General features: G+C 39.9%; 1 protein-coding gene across 3 annotated transcripts in view; it reads right to left on the bottom strand.

Moving 5' to 3' along the window:
- The window catches only part of Scaf8 (SR-related CTD associated factor 8), a 129,934-nt gene that overhangs the window by 96,899 nt on the left and 20,342 nt on the right, over window positions 1-12,693 (bottom strand). For all 3 annotated transcript variants that reach the window (XM_051164101.1, XM_051164098.1, XM_051164100.1), the window contains 2 exons: window positions 4,752-4,835; window positions 932-976 (listed from right to left, as the gene is read on the bottom strand). In XM_051164101.1, the coding sequence (XP_051020058.1) occupies window positions 932-976; window positions 4,752-4,835 (129 nt within the window). The remainder of the gene's footprint in view (window positions 1-931; window positions 977-4,751; window positions 4,836-12,693) is intronic.

The raw sequence follows: 12,693 nt of genomic DNA, 5'->3' as shown, positions 1-12,693 counted from the left end.
AATCTCCTTAAAGGCCATACGCAGAAGAAATTTTAACATTTGATAAAAAACCAATCATAATCACTTTTCAAGAGAAAATAATCAATTCTAATGATGTAACGTTTCAAGAGACAAAACAAATTTAGCAAAAATATCTGCCTAATTGCCGGGCATGGTGGCACACGCCTTTAATCCCAGCACTCAGGAGGCAGAGGCAGGTAGATTGGTGTTGAGTTCGAGGCCAGCTTGGTCTACAAAGCCAAGGCTACACAGAGAAACCCTGTCTCAAAACACCAACCCCCACCCCCCAAAAAAATCTGCCTAAAGGCTATCATTTTCAGATGTATCAAAACAGCGGTCTTACTTTATTTCTGAATCCGAAGTAAAACAACTGGAATTACTTTTTGTCTGAATAAAGAACCTGGCCTGGTCCAGATGGACATCTACTTGGCTGAGCCCAATCATGACTTGAAGTCCTGATCCTCCAACGTCTACCTGGACGGTGGCAGGAACTACAGCCTGCACAGTCCTATTTTCCAAGGTGCTGGAGGGGGAACGCTAGGCCAGCACTCCACCTGCAGAACCACATCTGCAACAGCAGGAGTTTCTTTCTAACAGTCAATCAAAATAACTTTAACTCAAGTATTTAATTTAAAGGAGAACATAAGGGGCTGGAGGATAGCTCCGTGGTTAAGAGCCTTTGCTGCTCTTGAAGAAGACCTGGGTTCAGTTCCCAACACAAACATGGTCACTCACAACCACCTCTAACACTAGGGGATCCACACCTGTTACACATACATTCACATAGGTAAAACACTCATACAAATAAAAATATTCTCTAAAACTTCTATCACATGTTAAAAATAAATGAATAATGAATAAATGAGAACAGAAAGAATCAATACAAATCATAGCACATTTAGCCTAGGTAGTAAAGAGTATATGTACTTACTTTCTGAATGAATTTCTCAACACTCTGTACCACATGTTTATAGAACTGTAAGGAAAAAGAAAACATGATTCCAAAATTAGTTTACATAGATTAGAATTGTCTGCTAACCACAGGCTTAAGAGGAACTCCAAAGGTCCTTTACAATAATAAGCTTTAGTCAACCGTCTATGACTCACATTATTCACTGTATAGGAAATAGCCACTACATTTGATTCTTTAAATAATCCTTTCAAGTACATATGTACAATAATCTATCTAAAGTGTGTTATTTTAACGTAAAGCAATTCATAAAACAACTCATGACGTCTGTTTTATAAAGGATAGCCCCTGCACTTAGTAAGGAGACATAAGAACCAAAGCCATAACCCTGAAATGCATACATGAGTTGACTGAAGCATATTAGCATAAAAGCATCTTATCCAAATGGAATCCATAGGTATGAACAATGTCCTTTGGTTTGGCTGCTTTCTAAGAAAACGTCTGCATTCTTAGAAGATTCATATCAAAGTTTATAGGGACTGAAACACAAATCAATCAGGCAGGAAAAGAAAAACAAAAAGTAAAAAAGTCGTGGGGAGGGGAGGGGCGGGGCACGAGCGCGCGATATCTTGGCCAAAAAGCTGAAAAGTGATGAGCGTAGAAAAAAAGCAGATATGGTCAAAGGTTGGTGACTGATGGCTCCAAGGGGCAAAAGCATAGTGCTTATTGGAACATACTACAACTTTTCTAAACTAGAATTATTAAAGGCAGAAATAACATACCAAATATTACAGTACACTGTAAATAATGAGCTACTCTCAACTGACAAAAACCCCAATTCAAACTCTACAAACTACTTTGTGTTTATTATTCTCTTCTGATATCTACTGACCCTATATGTCACTGAGTCTTTTAATTTAACAAGGACTCTGTTCAACAGCTTTATGAAATATACCAACTACTAATTGTCCTGACCAGTACTGATGATATTAACATACATTTGCATAGTCTTATAACTATGATCCAAAGAATCAGATCACACTGGAGACAATGTAAACTACAAAAGAATAGCTTATGCACACTAGGCCTATCAGATGTGCTTTTAATCATCATCATCATCATCATCATCATCATCATCATCATCATCATCTCCTCTCAGAATTCTGACTTAAATGTGCTTGTCATCATCTTTATACCTTATCTTTGATTTTTTTACATAAAAATATGGGCTTTTTAACTATAATAGGATAGGATACTAACTACAAATCTGACACTATAAATCTGAACACACGCACACAAACTCACACACACACAAATAAATTAATTAATAAAACAAAAGCAGGGTGGCTCAGCGAGTAAAAGTGCTTGTCACATAAAGCCTAACTGACAACCTAAGTTTGATCTCCAGGACACTCACAGAAGAGAATTAGTATCTGCAAATGTGTCCTCTGATCTCTAAGCAGGCACCACGGCATGCACGCGCGCGCGCACACACACACACATACACACACACATAAACACACACATACACACACACATAAACACACACACACACGCACGCACGCACACACGCACAGGAACACAAAAGTGAATTTCTCCTGGCAGTAATTACTAGCAATTAGGGATTTGTTAGTTAATATATTGCTATAATTTAAAAGCTGATGTGTCTAGTTATGCCTAATGTTTTAATCACTAAATGTGTATAGGTTAATGCCTATTTAATTAGAATAATTGTTCATTTTTAAGATCTATATACAATCAATGAGATAAAAACAATACACTGATTTTTACTTAGAACACTTTTTTTTTTATCAACTTTTTGTTTCAGTCAGTGTGACCAATGGCAGTGTCAGAACACTTTCTTTATGACGTGGTTATATCCACCTGATGAGAAAGGTAAGAAAATGCTTGTTACAAAACTTATAAAAGATTTTCTTTTTGTTTTAAAGAATTTTTAAGGCTTACTTATTTTATTTTCTGTATATGAGTATTTTCTCTACTTATGTATGTGAACCAGGTGGGGGTCAGAAAGCACTGAGGCCTCTAGAATGGAGAAGGCTGTGGTGGCTGTGAGCTGGTTCTAAGCCACCATGTGGGTGATGGGAACTGAACCCAGGTCCCCTGCAAAACCTGTGTTTATTCTTAAGCACTGAGCCTCTCTCCAGTTGGAAGACTGTTTTCAAAATGTGTTTTTATGTACATGTGGGGGTTTTCAGGTGGCAGATTTCTTTCTTTTCCACAATGAGCATGAATTAATACTGTAAAGCTGAAGTGAATATATAAAATCTATTCCTTTGAAAATACTACGGAGGGGCTGGGGAAACAGCTCAATCAGTAAACAAGTCTGAGGGTTCAGATCTGATAGTTCAGATCTCAAGTACCCAAAAAAAAAAAAAAAAAAAAAAAAAAAAAAAACCCACCCAACAAGGCTTGAGCTAGCTAACAGATGCAGAAAAGACGGCTGTAACTGACACGAGTACTTCTGTCCTATTCTGTTAAGAACGCGCTTGTGCATATATACACATATATTAAGCAGATTGTTCATGTTTCCTATATTTTATTTCTTTATCATGTGAAGTGATATAAACTGACAGTGTCACCTACTCTAAAATATGGAATTATTACCTAGCAGTTGTTTTCATTTGGAATTTAAGGAGGAGGGGATCTGACTGTGTGTTTATTGACAAGGAGTGGATTAATCTTGGTTTTCAACTTGACTACATCTGGAATCAACTAAAACCAAGGTTGCAGGGCATACCTCTGAGGGATTTCTTAATCAGATCGTTTGAGATGGCAAAACCCACCTTACCTCTGGGCCACCACTTTCTGGTGGCAGCTCACACAGAAGACCATGAAAGAAGGAAGCTTTGGCTTTCTCCTACTTGCCCTCATCTTACCGGCAAGTTCATCTGTCCCATGGCTGAGGCATTTCTGCAGGATTCCAATGCAGACTGAAAACTAGCAGCTCTCTAGGCAGCTTCCGGGACTCCAGCAGCAAACTAGAGCTGCTAGGACATCCAGTCTCCCAGAATGAAAAACTATCAGACTCTTGGCCTTTCTGTCAGGAGATGGCCATTGTTGGATCACCCGAAACACAGCCTGTAAACCACTCTAATAAAACCCATTTAAATAAACAAACAGAATCTCTTGTTTCTTAGGGAGCCCTGGCTGATAGTTTATTTCACCGTTGCTGTGACAATATCCTAATGAAAGCCAACTCAATTCAGTTCCAGGTCAGCCCAGCACGGCAAGAAGCCTGAGGCATCTAGTCACGCACATGTACAGGCAAAGCAGAAAACCAGGGAAGCAGGGTACTTCACAAACTCAGGGGCATGAATTCAATCCTCACACTCGGTGGTGGAAGGAGAGAAAGCTGTACTCTAACTGCCACACTACTCACAAGCACACCCCACAGAGTAACAAAATTTAGAATTTAAAGTAGCAGCAGCAACAACAAATGATAGGTGCCTGCTGCTCCTCAGTTCCCTTTCTCCACTTATCTGGGCCAGGATGCTCGGCCAAGGAATAGTTCCACCATCCAGAGTGGACATGCCTTCCCATCTCAATTAAGGCAATCAAGGGAATGCCCCATCCACAGGCATGTCCCTAGGCACATCTCCCAGGTGACTCTACATCACGTCAAATTGACAATTTAATATTACCCCACAGACTGTTATCAAAAACATACCCTGGGACACAGTGGAGGAAGATGCCTGATAGAGCCTCTGGACTCTACATGGCCCTTTATGCATGGCACATACATTTTCTCCCTGCCCCACCCCACCCACCACACAAATATAAGGGTTCTTTTAAAGACATAAAAGTAAACTGTATTACTCACCTTAATAGCTTTGATGGCTGCCTTTGTAATCTGGGTCATTTTTGCTTTGGAAATGGGTGGTTTATAGTCGTTCAGTGAATACAGCTGATGGAAAAAGAAAAGCAAATGTTAAGTATAGCACAAGTGCCTCCAAGCAGTTGTGAAACTACTAGCATTTTCATTTTTGTATTCTCAATGAAATTTACGGGTCATCTTAAAACAAAATCAAGCTCAACAATACTAACCATGGAGAATGGAAAATCACAACCAACTATTACCTCACACTTGCTTATACATAATCAGTAAGTCAGAAAAAAGACTTAGAAAGGATGTAAAACAGATGCTCACACACTACCAGCACGAATGTCAAGTGGCACAGCAACTTGGTAACACAGCGTAAGGGCTGGCAATGAGGCTCAGTGGGGGGGGTGACTGCCACCAAACCTAACATGACGAGTTTGTTCCCAAAATCCACACAGTGGAAATCCAGAAGCAATTCCCTGCAACAAGTTGTCCTTCCACAGGTTATGGTATGCATATGCCCACCCCCACACATACACAGGCATTACATGTTTAAAAAACAAACAAACTAGAAAAACATGGCAGCTTCTCAACAAATATTAAGAACAGTCACTATGTGATCTAACCAATTTCACTCCCAAGTATATACCTAAATGGACTAAAAATAACTATTTGTGCCTCTGATGCTAAGGATGGTGGCAGACACTGTTAATCCCAGCACTTGGGAAGCAGAGGCAGGCTGTTGTTCTGAGTCTGAAACTAGCCTGTTATACAGAAGCAAATTCCAGAACAGACTCTGCCTCAAAAAAAAAAAAAAAAAAAAAGGAAAGTAAATGTGTTCCTGATGATCACTGCAGAATTATTCAAATCAACTTCATCAACAACTCATTAAAAAAGAAGCAACAACCCAAACGACATGAACCATAATAAAGTGTATAACACGTATTGAGTGAACTGTGAGCCATAAAAAGAACCAGCTCCTTAGATATATAATACAAATGAATCTTGGGAGCTTTTGAGAGACTGGTAAAGTATTTCACTAAATTGCCCATGGTGGCCTCAAACTGGAAATCCTTTTGCCCCAGCCTATTGAACAGTTAAGATTACAGGCATGTGACACCATTGTGGGGCTGTAGATCAGTGGTAAAACACAAGCCTAGCATGCTTGAGGCATATGTTCAATTCCAGGAAATGGGGTAGGCAAACTAATGATTATTCTAAAGTTAATTGTACTGGTGGCCACACAATGCAATGAATATACTAAAAATGGCCATACTGAGTTGGCTGACTTCATATGTGAGTTTTATCTCAATAATAATTTTTAAAGCCAGGCATGGTAGTGCTCTTTTAAGCCTAGCATTTGGGATACAGAGGTAGATAGGTCTCTGAGTTCAAGGAAAAAAGTGATCCACACTGAGTGTGCCAGGCTAGCCAGGTTTACACAATAGGACTTAAAGAAAAAGGAGGAGTGGCAAAGAAAAAAAAATCAATAAACCTTTTAAAATCTCAAGCTATCTGATGTTTTAAAACAATCTGTCCATTGATTTTTAATTTTTTTTAATTCCTCACATAATACTGAGAGACATGGCATAAAAACTAGACAATAGAGAACTTCAGTTAAGTGAACACTGACTTAAAATTCCATTGCATTCAGTGACACTATGGTGAAGACAGTACTTACACGTCTATACTCTGGTCTTTGACCATCACGACATAGACCACAGCCTAAGCAGCCTCTCCTGGAGAGAACGTGAACGAGCAAGGCGTGTTCTCTTAGCACACTTACACACACGCACACCCAGAAAACACCACCATTTCCAAAACACCTTACAATAGTCAAGAAGCCTTTGGGAAACACAAAACTGTTTACTTGAGGTGCTAGCTGTTTAGCATCGGCACTTTAGCCTCCCCAGGGACCATGTCTATAGCCCCTTATTCTTGGCTCATGCACTCTTCTCAGGTCCCTGCCACAGTGATCTTAAAGTGAGACTTGTTCTCTTCTTTTCAAATACTTTCTTCCAGGACCTCCCCACTCGGTAATGTGTACCTAGATCACCTGATGACGAAAGGCTTCTGTAACGCCCCAGAAATGTCTGTTGTTGTTGTTGTTGTTTTCAATGTCTCATCATTCACCTCTGAAACCATTAACTTGCCTCATTATGTCTAATATTTGACTTTTCAAACTGAACTGCTACAAAGGTGATGGTGACGAACACTAATAAACAAAGGGTTTAAGTTCCTTTAAGGAATTTAAGGCACTAAATGGCTAATACACACCAACTGTGGTACAAACAAAAAGCAATCTAAGAGTCTAGTTAAAATTACAAACACCCTTTCTCTCAAAATCCTCTGGGCACCCACATGTCCATTGTATCATCTGACTATAATCAGGCTGCAGCCGATGCTAAGAAGGTTGATTCCAAGTGTGGCAGTGGGATTTAAAAGGGAGGCCTTGAGTCATTTGGAGGCAATATCCACAGAATAAAGTTGTTCTCATATGCCAGTGGCAGTGGTACACATCTTTGATTCCAGCACTTGGAAGACAGAGGAAGGTGGATCTCTGTGAGTTTGAAGCCAGCCTGGTCTACAAAGTGAATTCCACGACAGCCAGGGCTATTACACAGAGAAACCCCATGAGGGTGCTGGTGGTGGTGGTGCTAATTCTTATGTGACACTTTAGAGGTTTCTCAGGAGAAGTCAAACTTGAACCTGGCCCCACTGTGCTTCCTGGTTCCTGCCTCCTGTGATCACTAGTGCTCAATAATGCTCCTGCTACTGATGACGGGACAGGGCGGACACCACACTGTAGAACCCCTACAACAATAAGCTAAGAGGGTTCTCTTCTGTAGCAGGTATTTCATTATAATGACAAAGTGCTGCCTACTAAGGCCTCAGTGTTTCTACTGTATCACATTTGTTCAGCTCTATTCTTATTAGCAAGATACCAATAAACTATTTGAAACAAAACAACCAAACTGCATGATAGAACTTATTAGCAAAAGCCAACCCTTTGAATTTGAGTCCCAGCTTAACCCGATGTGCTCACTGCAGAGCACTCTCCTACCCTCTCATGTACTGAGCTCCACCACCCATACTATTTCAAACTAAACTTTTAAAACTTTTAAAAACATCTTAGTGTACTTACTGATTTAATAACTACTCAACTAATCCTAGGGTTTGGAAGAGTCTAACAGCCATCCACAGACATCTGGTTATACGTCAGTGCAGGCTATCTGAGCCTTGGAGGCTGCTGACGCTGACCCAATGAATTAAGATAAAGCATGAGTCTAAAACAAGAGTAACTCATTCACCTTATTCCAAAATAACCTTTAGGGCTTTGCAAACAGATCAGTGTCTCTCACATCTCCAAAGACATCAGAAACCTCACACAAGTTCCTGCCAATACAATCTTGACACGTTCAAGACTGCATACTGACCAAAATAATTGCTTCTTCTTCCTGTTCAGAAGACAATAAATGACTTTCACAACAAAAAGAAGCAAGAAGGCAGAGATTCAACAGGTAAACGATGCCGTCAGAGTCTAGGAAATGGGACAGGGTTGGTAACTGATGAAAACAGGAAACCACAGACACAGCACACATGGAAGATATGGCCACTATACAAATGCATCCGTTCACAGTCTCATTACTCAGCAACCGTGAACAACACCCCATCTACAACGGCAAAAACTAGTAATGTCTAAAACTCAACCAACAGTAGCATTAAACTTTCACTGGTGACATGAAGGTAAGTGCTGGAAGAGCTTAAGTGTGATGTGAAAAACACTTTTTTGGGGGAAATCAAGCTTAAAGTCAGAGATACTATCAATTGTTTATGTTATCTTGAAAATTGTATCTCATTATTTTTATTCTTGTCCACTCGAGCACACACCGTTTCCACACTTCATTTTCTCCAAAATTCTTATCTTGGAGTCCCAATTTTCTCTATGACTGTATTTAGAAATAGGGTCTCAGGGCTGGAGAGATGGCTCAGAGGTTAAGAGCACTGTCTGTTCTTCCAAAGGTCCTGAGTTCAATTCCCAGCAACCACATGGTGGCTCACAACCATCTACGGTGAGATTTGGTGCCCTCTTTTGGCAGGCAGGGACACATACAGGCAAAACACTTTATACTTATATATTATATATATATATATATATATATATATATATATATATATATACACATATATATATATATATATATTTTTTTTTTAAAGTCCTCTTAGTCCAGGCTGGCCTCGAACTCATGATCCTCCTGCCTCTGCCTCCTTCAGCAAATCTTACTGGTGTGCACCACCACAACTGGCTAAATTCCTTTTAAGAAAAAGAAAAGAAATAGGGTCTCTTTTGGAGTTGATGAAATGGCATCATATAGATAGATAGCCCTACTGTAACAGGATTACTGTCTTTCAAAAACTAGGTATCACATAGCTTTTGTTTACACATATACATTTCTTTTATACACCCAAGCTCTTTCTGCACGCCACCCCACCAATTCTCTGTGAGAAAGCAAGTATCCATCAGCCAGGAACAGTTTCTCCCAGGAACGCATGGTGAGTACCTGGAGTCTTGATTGGCTAGCTTCAAGAACCATAAGGGGAAAAAAATTTCAATTGTTTTAGACACCATAAAAACTGGCTTGCATATTCTTCCCTACCAATTAAAAGCACGCAACTTTTATTAGTAAATCAATTAGAGCACTGAGGGGAAAGAATAAAATATAGTCATAGCTGTTATGCACATATGTCCTCCAAATGGAACATTCTCTTGTAAAGGAGGAAAGAGAAGAACCCTCCCATTCAGGAAACTCAACAGGCAAGATTCACAAATGAGGTTCAGGAAGTTCATGAAACATAATAGACCCTGGAAGCACTAGGATGCCGGTTTCATGAGCTGGCACAATGCTGGATGGGCCTTTCAATAGTGTAGCTACCTACCTATGCGTCATCCTACTGAAACTAATTCTAATAAACTTATTAGTTCATTCAGCTAAATGGGTAGAACTGTTTCTTTGGTTTGTCATCAGTGTCCTATCTGAGATAAAGTTATAGTTATGCACTTCTCCTCAAGAATAGCTACACACAATGCAACTGGTGCCCAAACATGGACTAATTATAACCAAAGTGAGATAAAGAGGAGATTTTGCACAGCCCCTGCAAAGAATGGTAAAACAAATAAGGCCGACCTGTCTGTGGGGGCAATCCCAATATGGCTACTTTTTCCCATATGTGGTAAAGGGCATGCCTCCTTCTTGTAGTGACAGCTGTGTTCACTGTGATAAATAACACACAGAAGAGAAGTGAAGCCATCTGAGTAAGAGCATCTTTGGGGGAAGGGGCGGTTCTTCCAATAGCTATTGTATAAGTAGTGGCAGCTGTATGGTCTTTGCATTGAGCCAAAAGGCATGCAACTAAGGCTCATCTTTGTCTTCAAAGAACATGCCTTGAAGAAAGGAATTACAATAAATAAAATCAAACGGATGCTATCCTATTCTCTGTATCACATCAGCCTCTAATTTAGCATTCGTACAAAAGAAAATGGAAAATAAGAAAAGATGATATAAAGGCATTGGTCTGCCGTTTGTTACAGTTTGTGAGACGCTAGAGAAATACAAATCATATCTGTCCTTAAAAACCCTTATCAGATACAAAGATTTGTAACCTAGGGCAAAAATTAAACAGTGAAGGAGACCATGAACTATAACAGAAGCAACTCAGAAGGGGCCACTGAGATAGCTTCTGTGTGGCGGTGCTTGTCGTATAGGCTAGCTAGCAACCAAAGTTTCATACACCCTGGATCCACATAAGGGAAGCTGAAAAGTGATTCCATAAAATTGGTCTCTACCCTTCACACACCTACAGTGTAACAGGCACCCCCACCTACCCACACATATATATCAGGCACACACACATACTAAATCAGTATTTTTAAATTAAAGAGAAAAAAAAAAAAAGATACTTTTCAGGTCTGACCTGGAATACAGCATGGAAAAATCCATGACTCAGGACGTAGATGAGGGCCTTAACAACGAAGCAGAGGAGAAACTATGATGAACAAGGAACACAATCCATCTGAGCTGCTTAAATTGGGAAAGACTTCTAAATTAGAAATGAGAAGAACTCCCAACTCACGTTCATGAGGTTATGAGACCCTAGACCAGTCTGAGTGCCAGGGCAAGGAGACACCAGACAACACCTAGCCATCTGTCCTTGAGACCAGGAAGCAGAGTCCGAGGAAGATGATGGAAATCAACCCAATAGACTCATACAAGCCAGAGACACTGCTATAGTCTGTTAAGGTCTTGAATATGTGAGCTGGAAGCAAAACACACAGACATTACTGAGGACAATCAGGTGTATGAGAGGCAGTGTTTAAATAACTCCAATTCACCAGGCCCTACACATCTGTTCACAAGAGAGCTAAAAAGAAGTTACTTCAGCAGGTACCTCATGCCCAGCCCAATGCTGAGCCCCAAGAGTATTACCCCTTTCCAAGCTCAGAGCATTACGAAAGAGGGGACAGATAAAATACTTGAGTCAGAGGGAAAATGGAGTGCTGGGCGGATTATTTCTTCAAATTGACGCATCCCTCCTGGAGGAATAAGGTGCTCACCCCAACACAAACAGAAAACTCCAGAGTCTTAAACTTGGGGAGTACTGGGATACAGAGATAAACCATCTTACCTGACTACCACAGGTTTAAAAGGTATTAGTACAATACACAAAAGCCTATTCATTGTACACTTCAACAGATAAAATGTATGGTGTGAATATATCTCAGTAAAACTAAAAACAAATATAGGCAAATCTAAAAACAAAAATAAAGCAAGGCATGATGGTGCATACCTTTAATCCCAGGACTTGGGAGGCACAGACAGGGAGACCTCTGAATTTGAGGCAGCCTGATCTACATACAGAGTGAGTTCCAGGACAGCCAGGGCTACAACAGAGAAACCCTGTCTTGAAACACAAAAACAAAAACAATTTAAAAATTAAAAATTAAAAACAAAAAACTTTCAAAGGACTCAAAAAGCTAAGTCTCATGAGGCCCCTCCCCCAGGTTATGCAAGCAGTCAGTAGCTGGTGGTGCAGCCTGCAAAGCTGTGCTGTGGCAGACCTTCCAGTGCCGCAGCTCCTTTAAGTCAACATGGTCCTACGAGTGACCACAATAAGCTCAGGTCACTAAGCCACACTTGGACACAATCCTCTGCCTCTGCCTGCCTTACCTGAGGCGAACTGATCTCTGTTCCCAACTCTTTCAGAAAAGTCACACAGGAGGAGCTTTGTACATTTTTTTTAAAACAGATACCTCTCCTACGTCTCAGTTCCCATGATAAAGGGTGCGATAACTATGGTTTGAGTGGCTGTCATATTTGATGGATTTTGTCAACTAACTTCATAGTTACTTTATTTAGATCATCACCAGAATTCTCTAAACTATTCTCAAAATTTTTCTAAGAATTTTAGTTTCTTTGTAAAAACATATTTCAAATATAACCCAAAGCAATATAATATAAGCTTTAGTTACTACTGAAGTAGCAATTGTCTTTAAAAGGCATGTTTTATGAACTCAGAGCTAATAGGGGGGTGTTAAATTCTTTGGGAATTCACTGGATTGGGCTTTCAAGGGCACAGGCTGATGATTTCCTACTTCATACTAAGAACCTTAGAAGGCAGTACTACAAAGACATTTTTTGGAGGAAGGGGAGCAGAATATGTAACAACAAAAGGAAAATTATTTATAATGAAATAAAAATAAACTATTATCAATTAAATAACCTTTTAAAAAGAAAACATATCTTTTTTTCCTCTTCAAACATATTTTAACTACATTTATTTGTGTGAGTGAGTATGCACATGCAAGTGGAAGTCAGAGGACAACTTGGGGGAGTTGGCTCTCTCCTAGCACACAGGTCAGATCATTTGCCTTGACAGCAAGTGG

Source organism: Acomys russatus, chromosome 21 (assembly GCF_903995435.1).
Source record: "Acomys russatus chromosome 21, mAcoRus1.1, whole genome shotgun sequence".
NCBI lineage: Eukaryota > Metazoa > Chordata > Mammalia > Rodentia > Muridae > Acomys > Acomys russatus.
The sequence above is the reverse complement of the archived record's forward strand: the minus strand, read 5'-3'. Positions and strand labels throughout refer to the sequence as shown.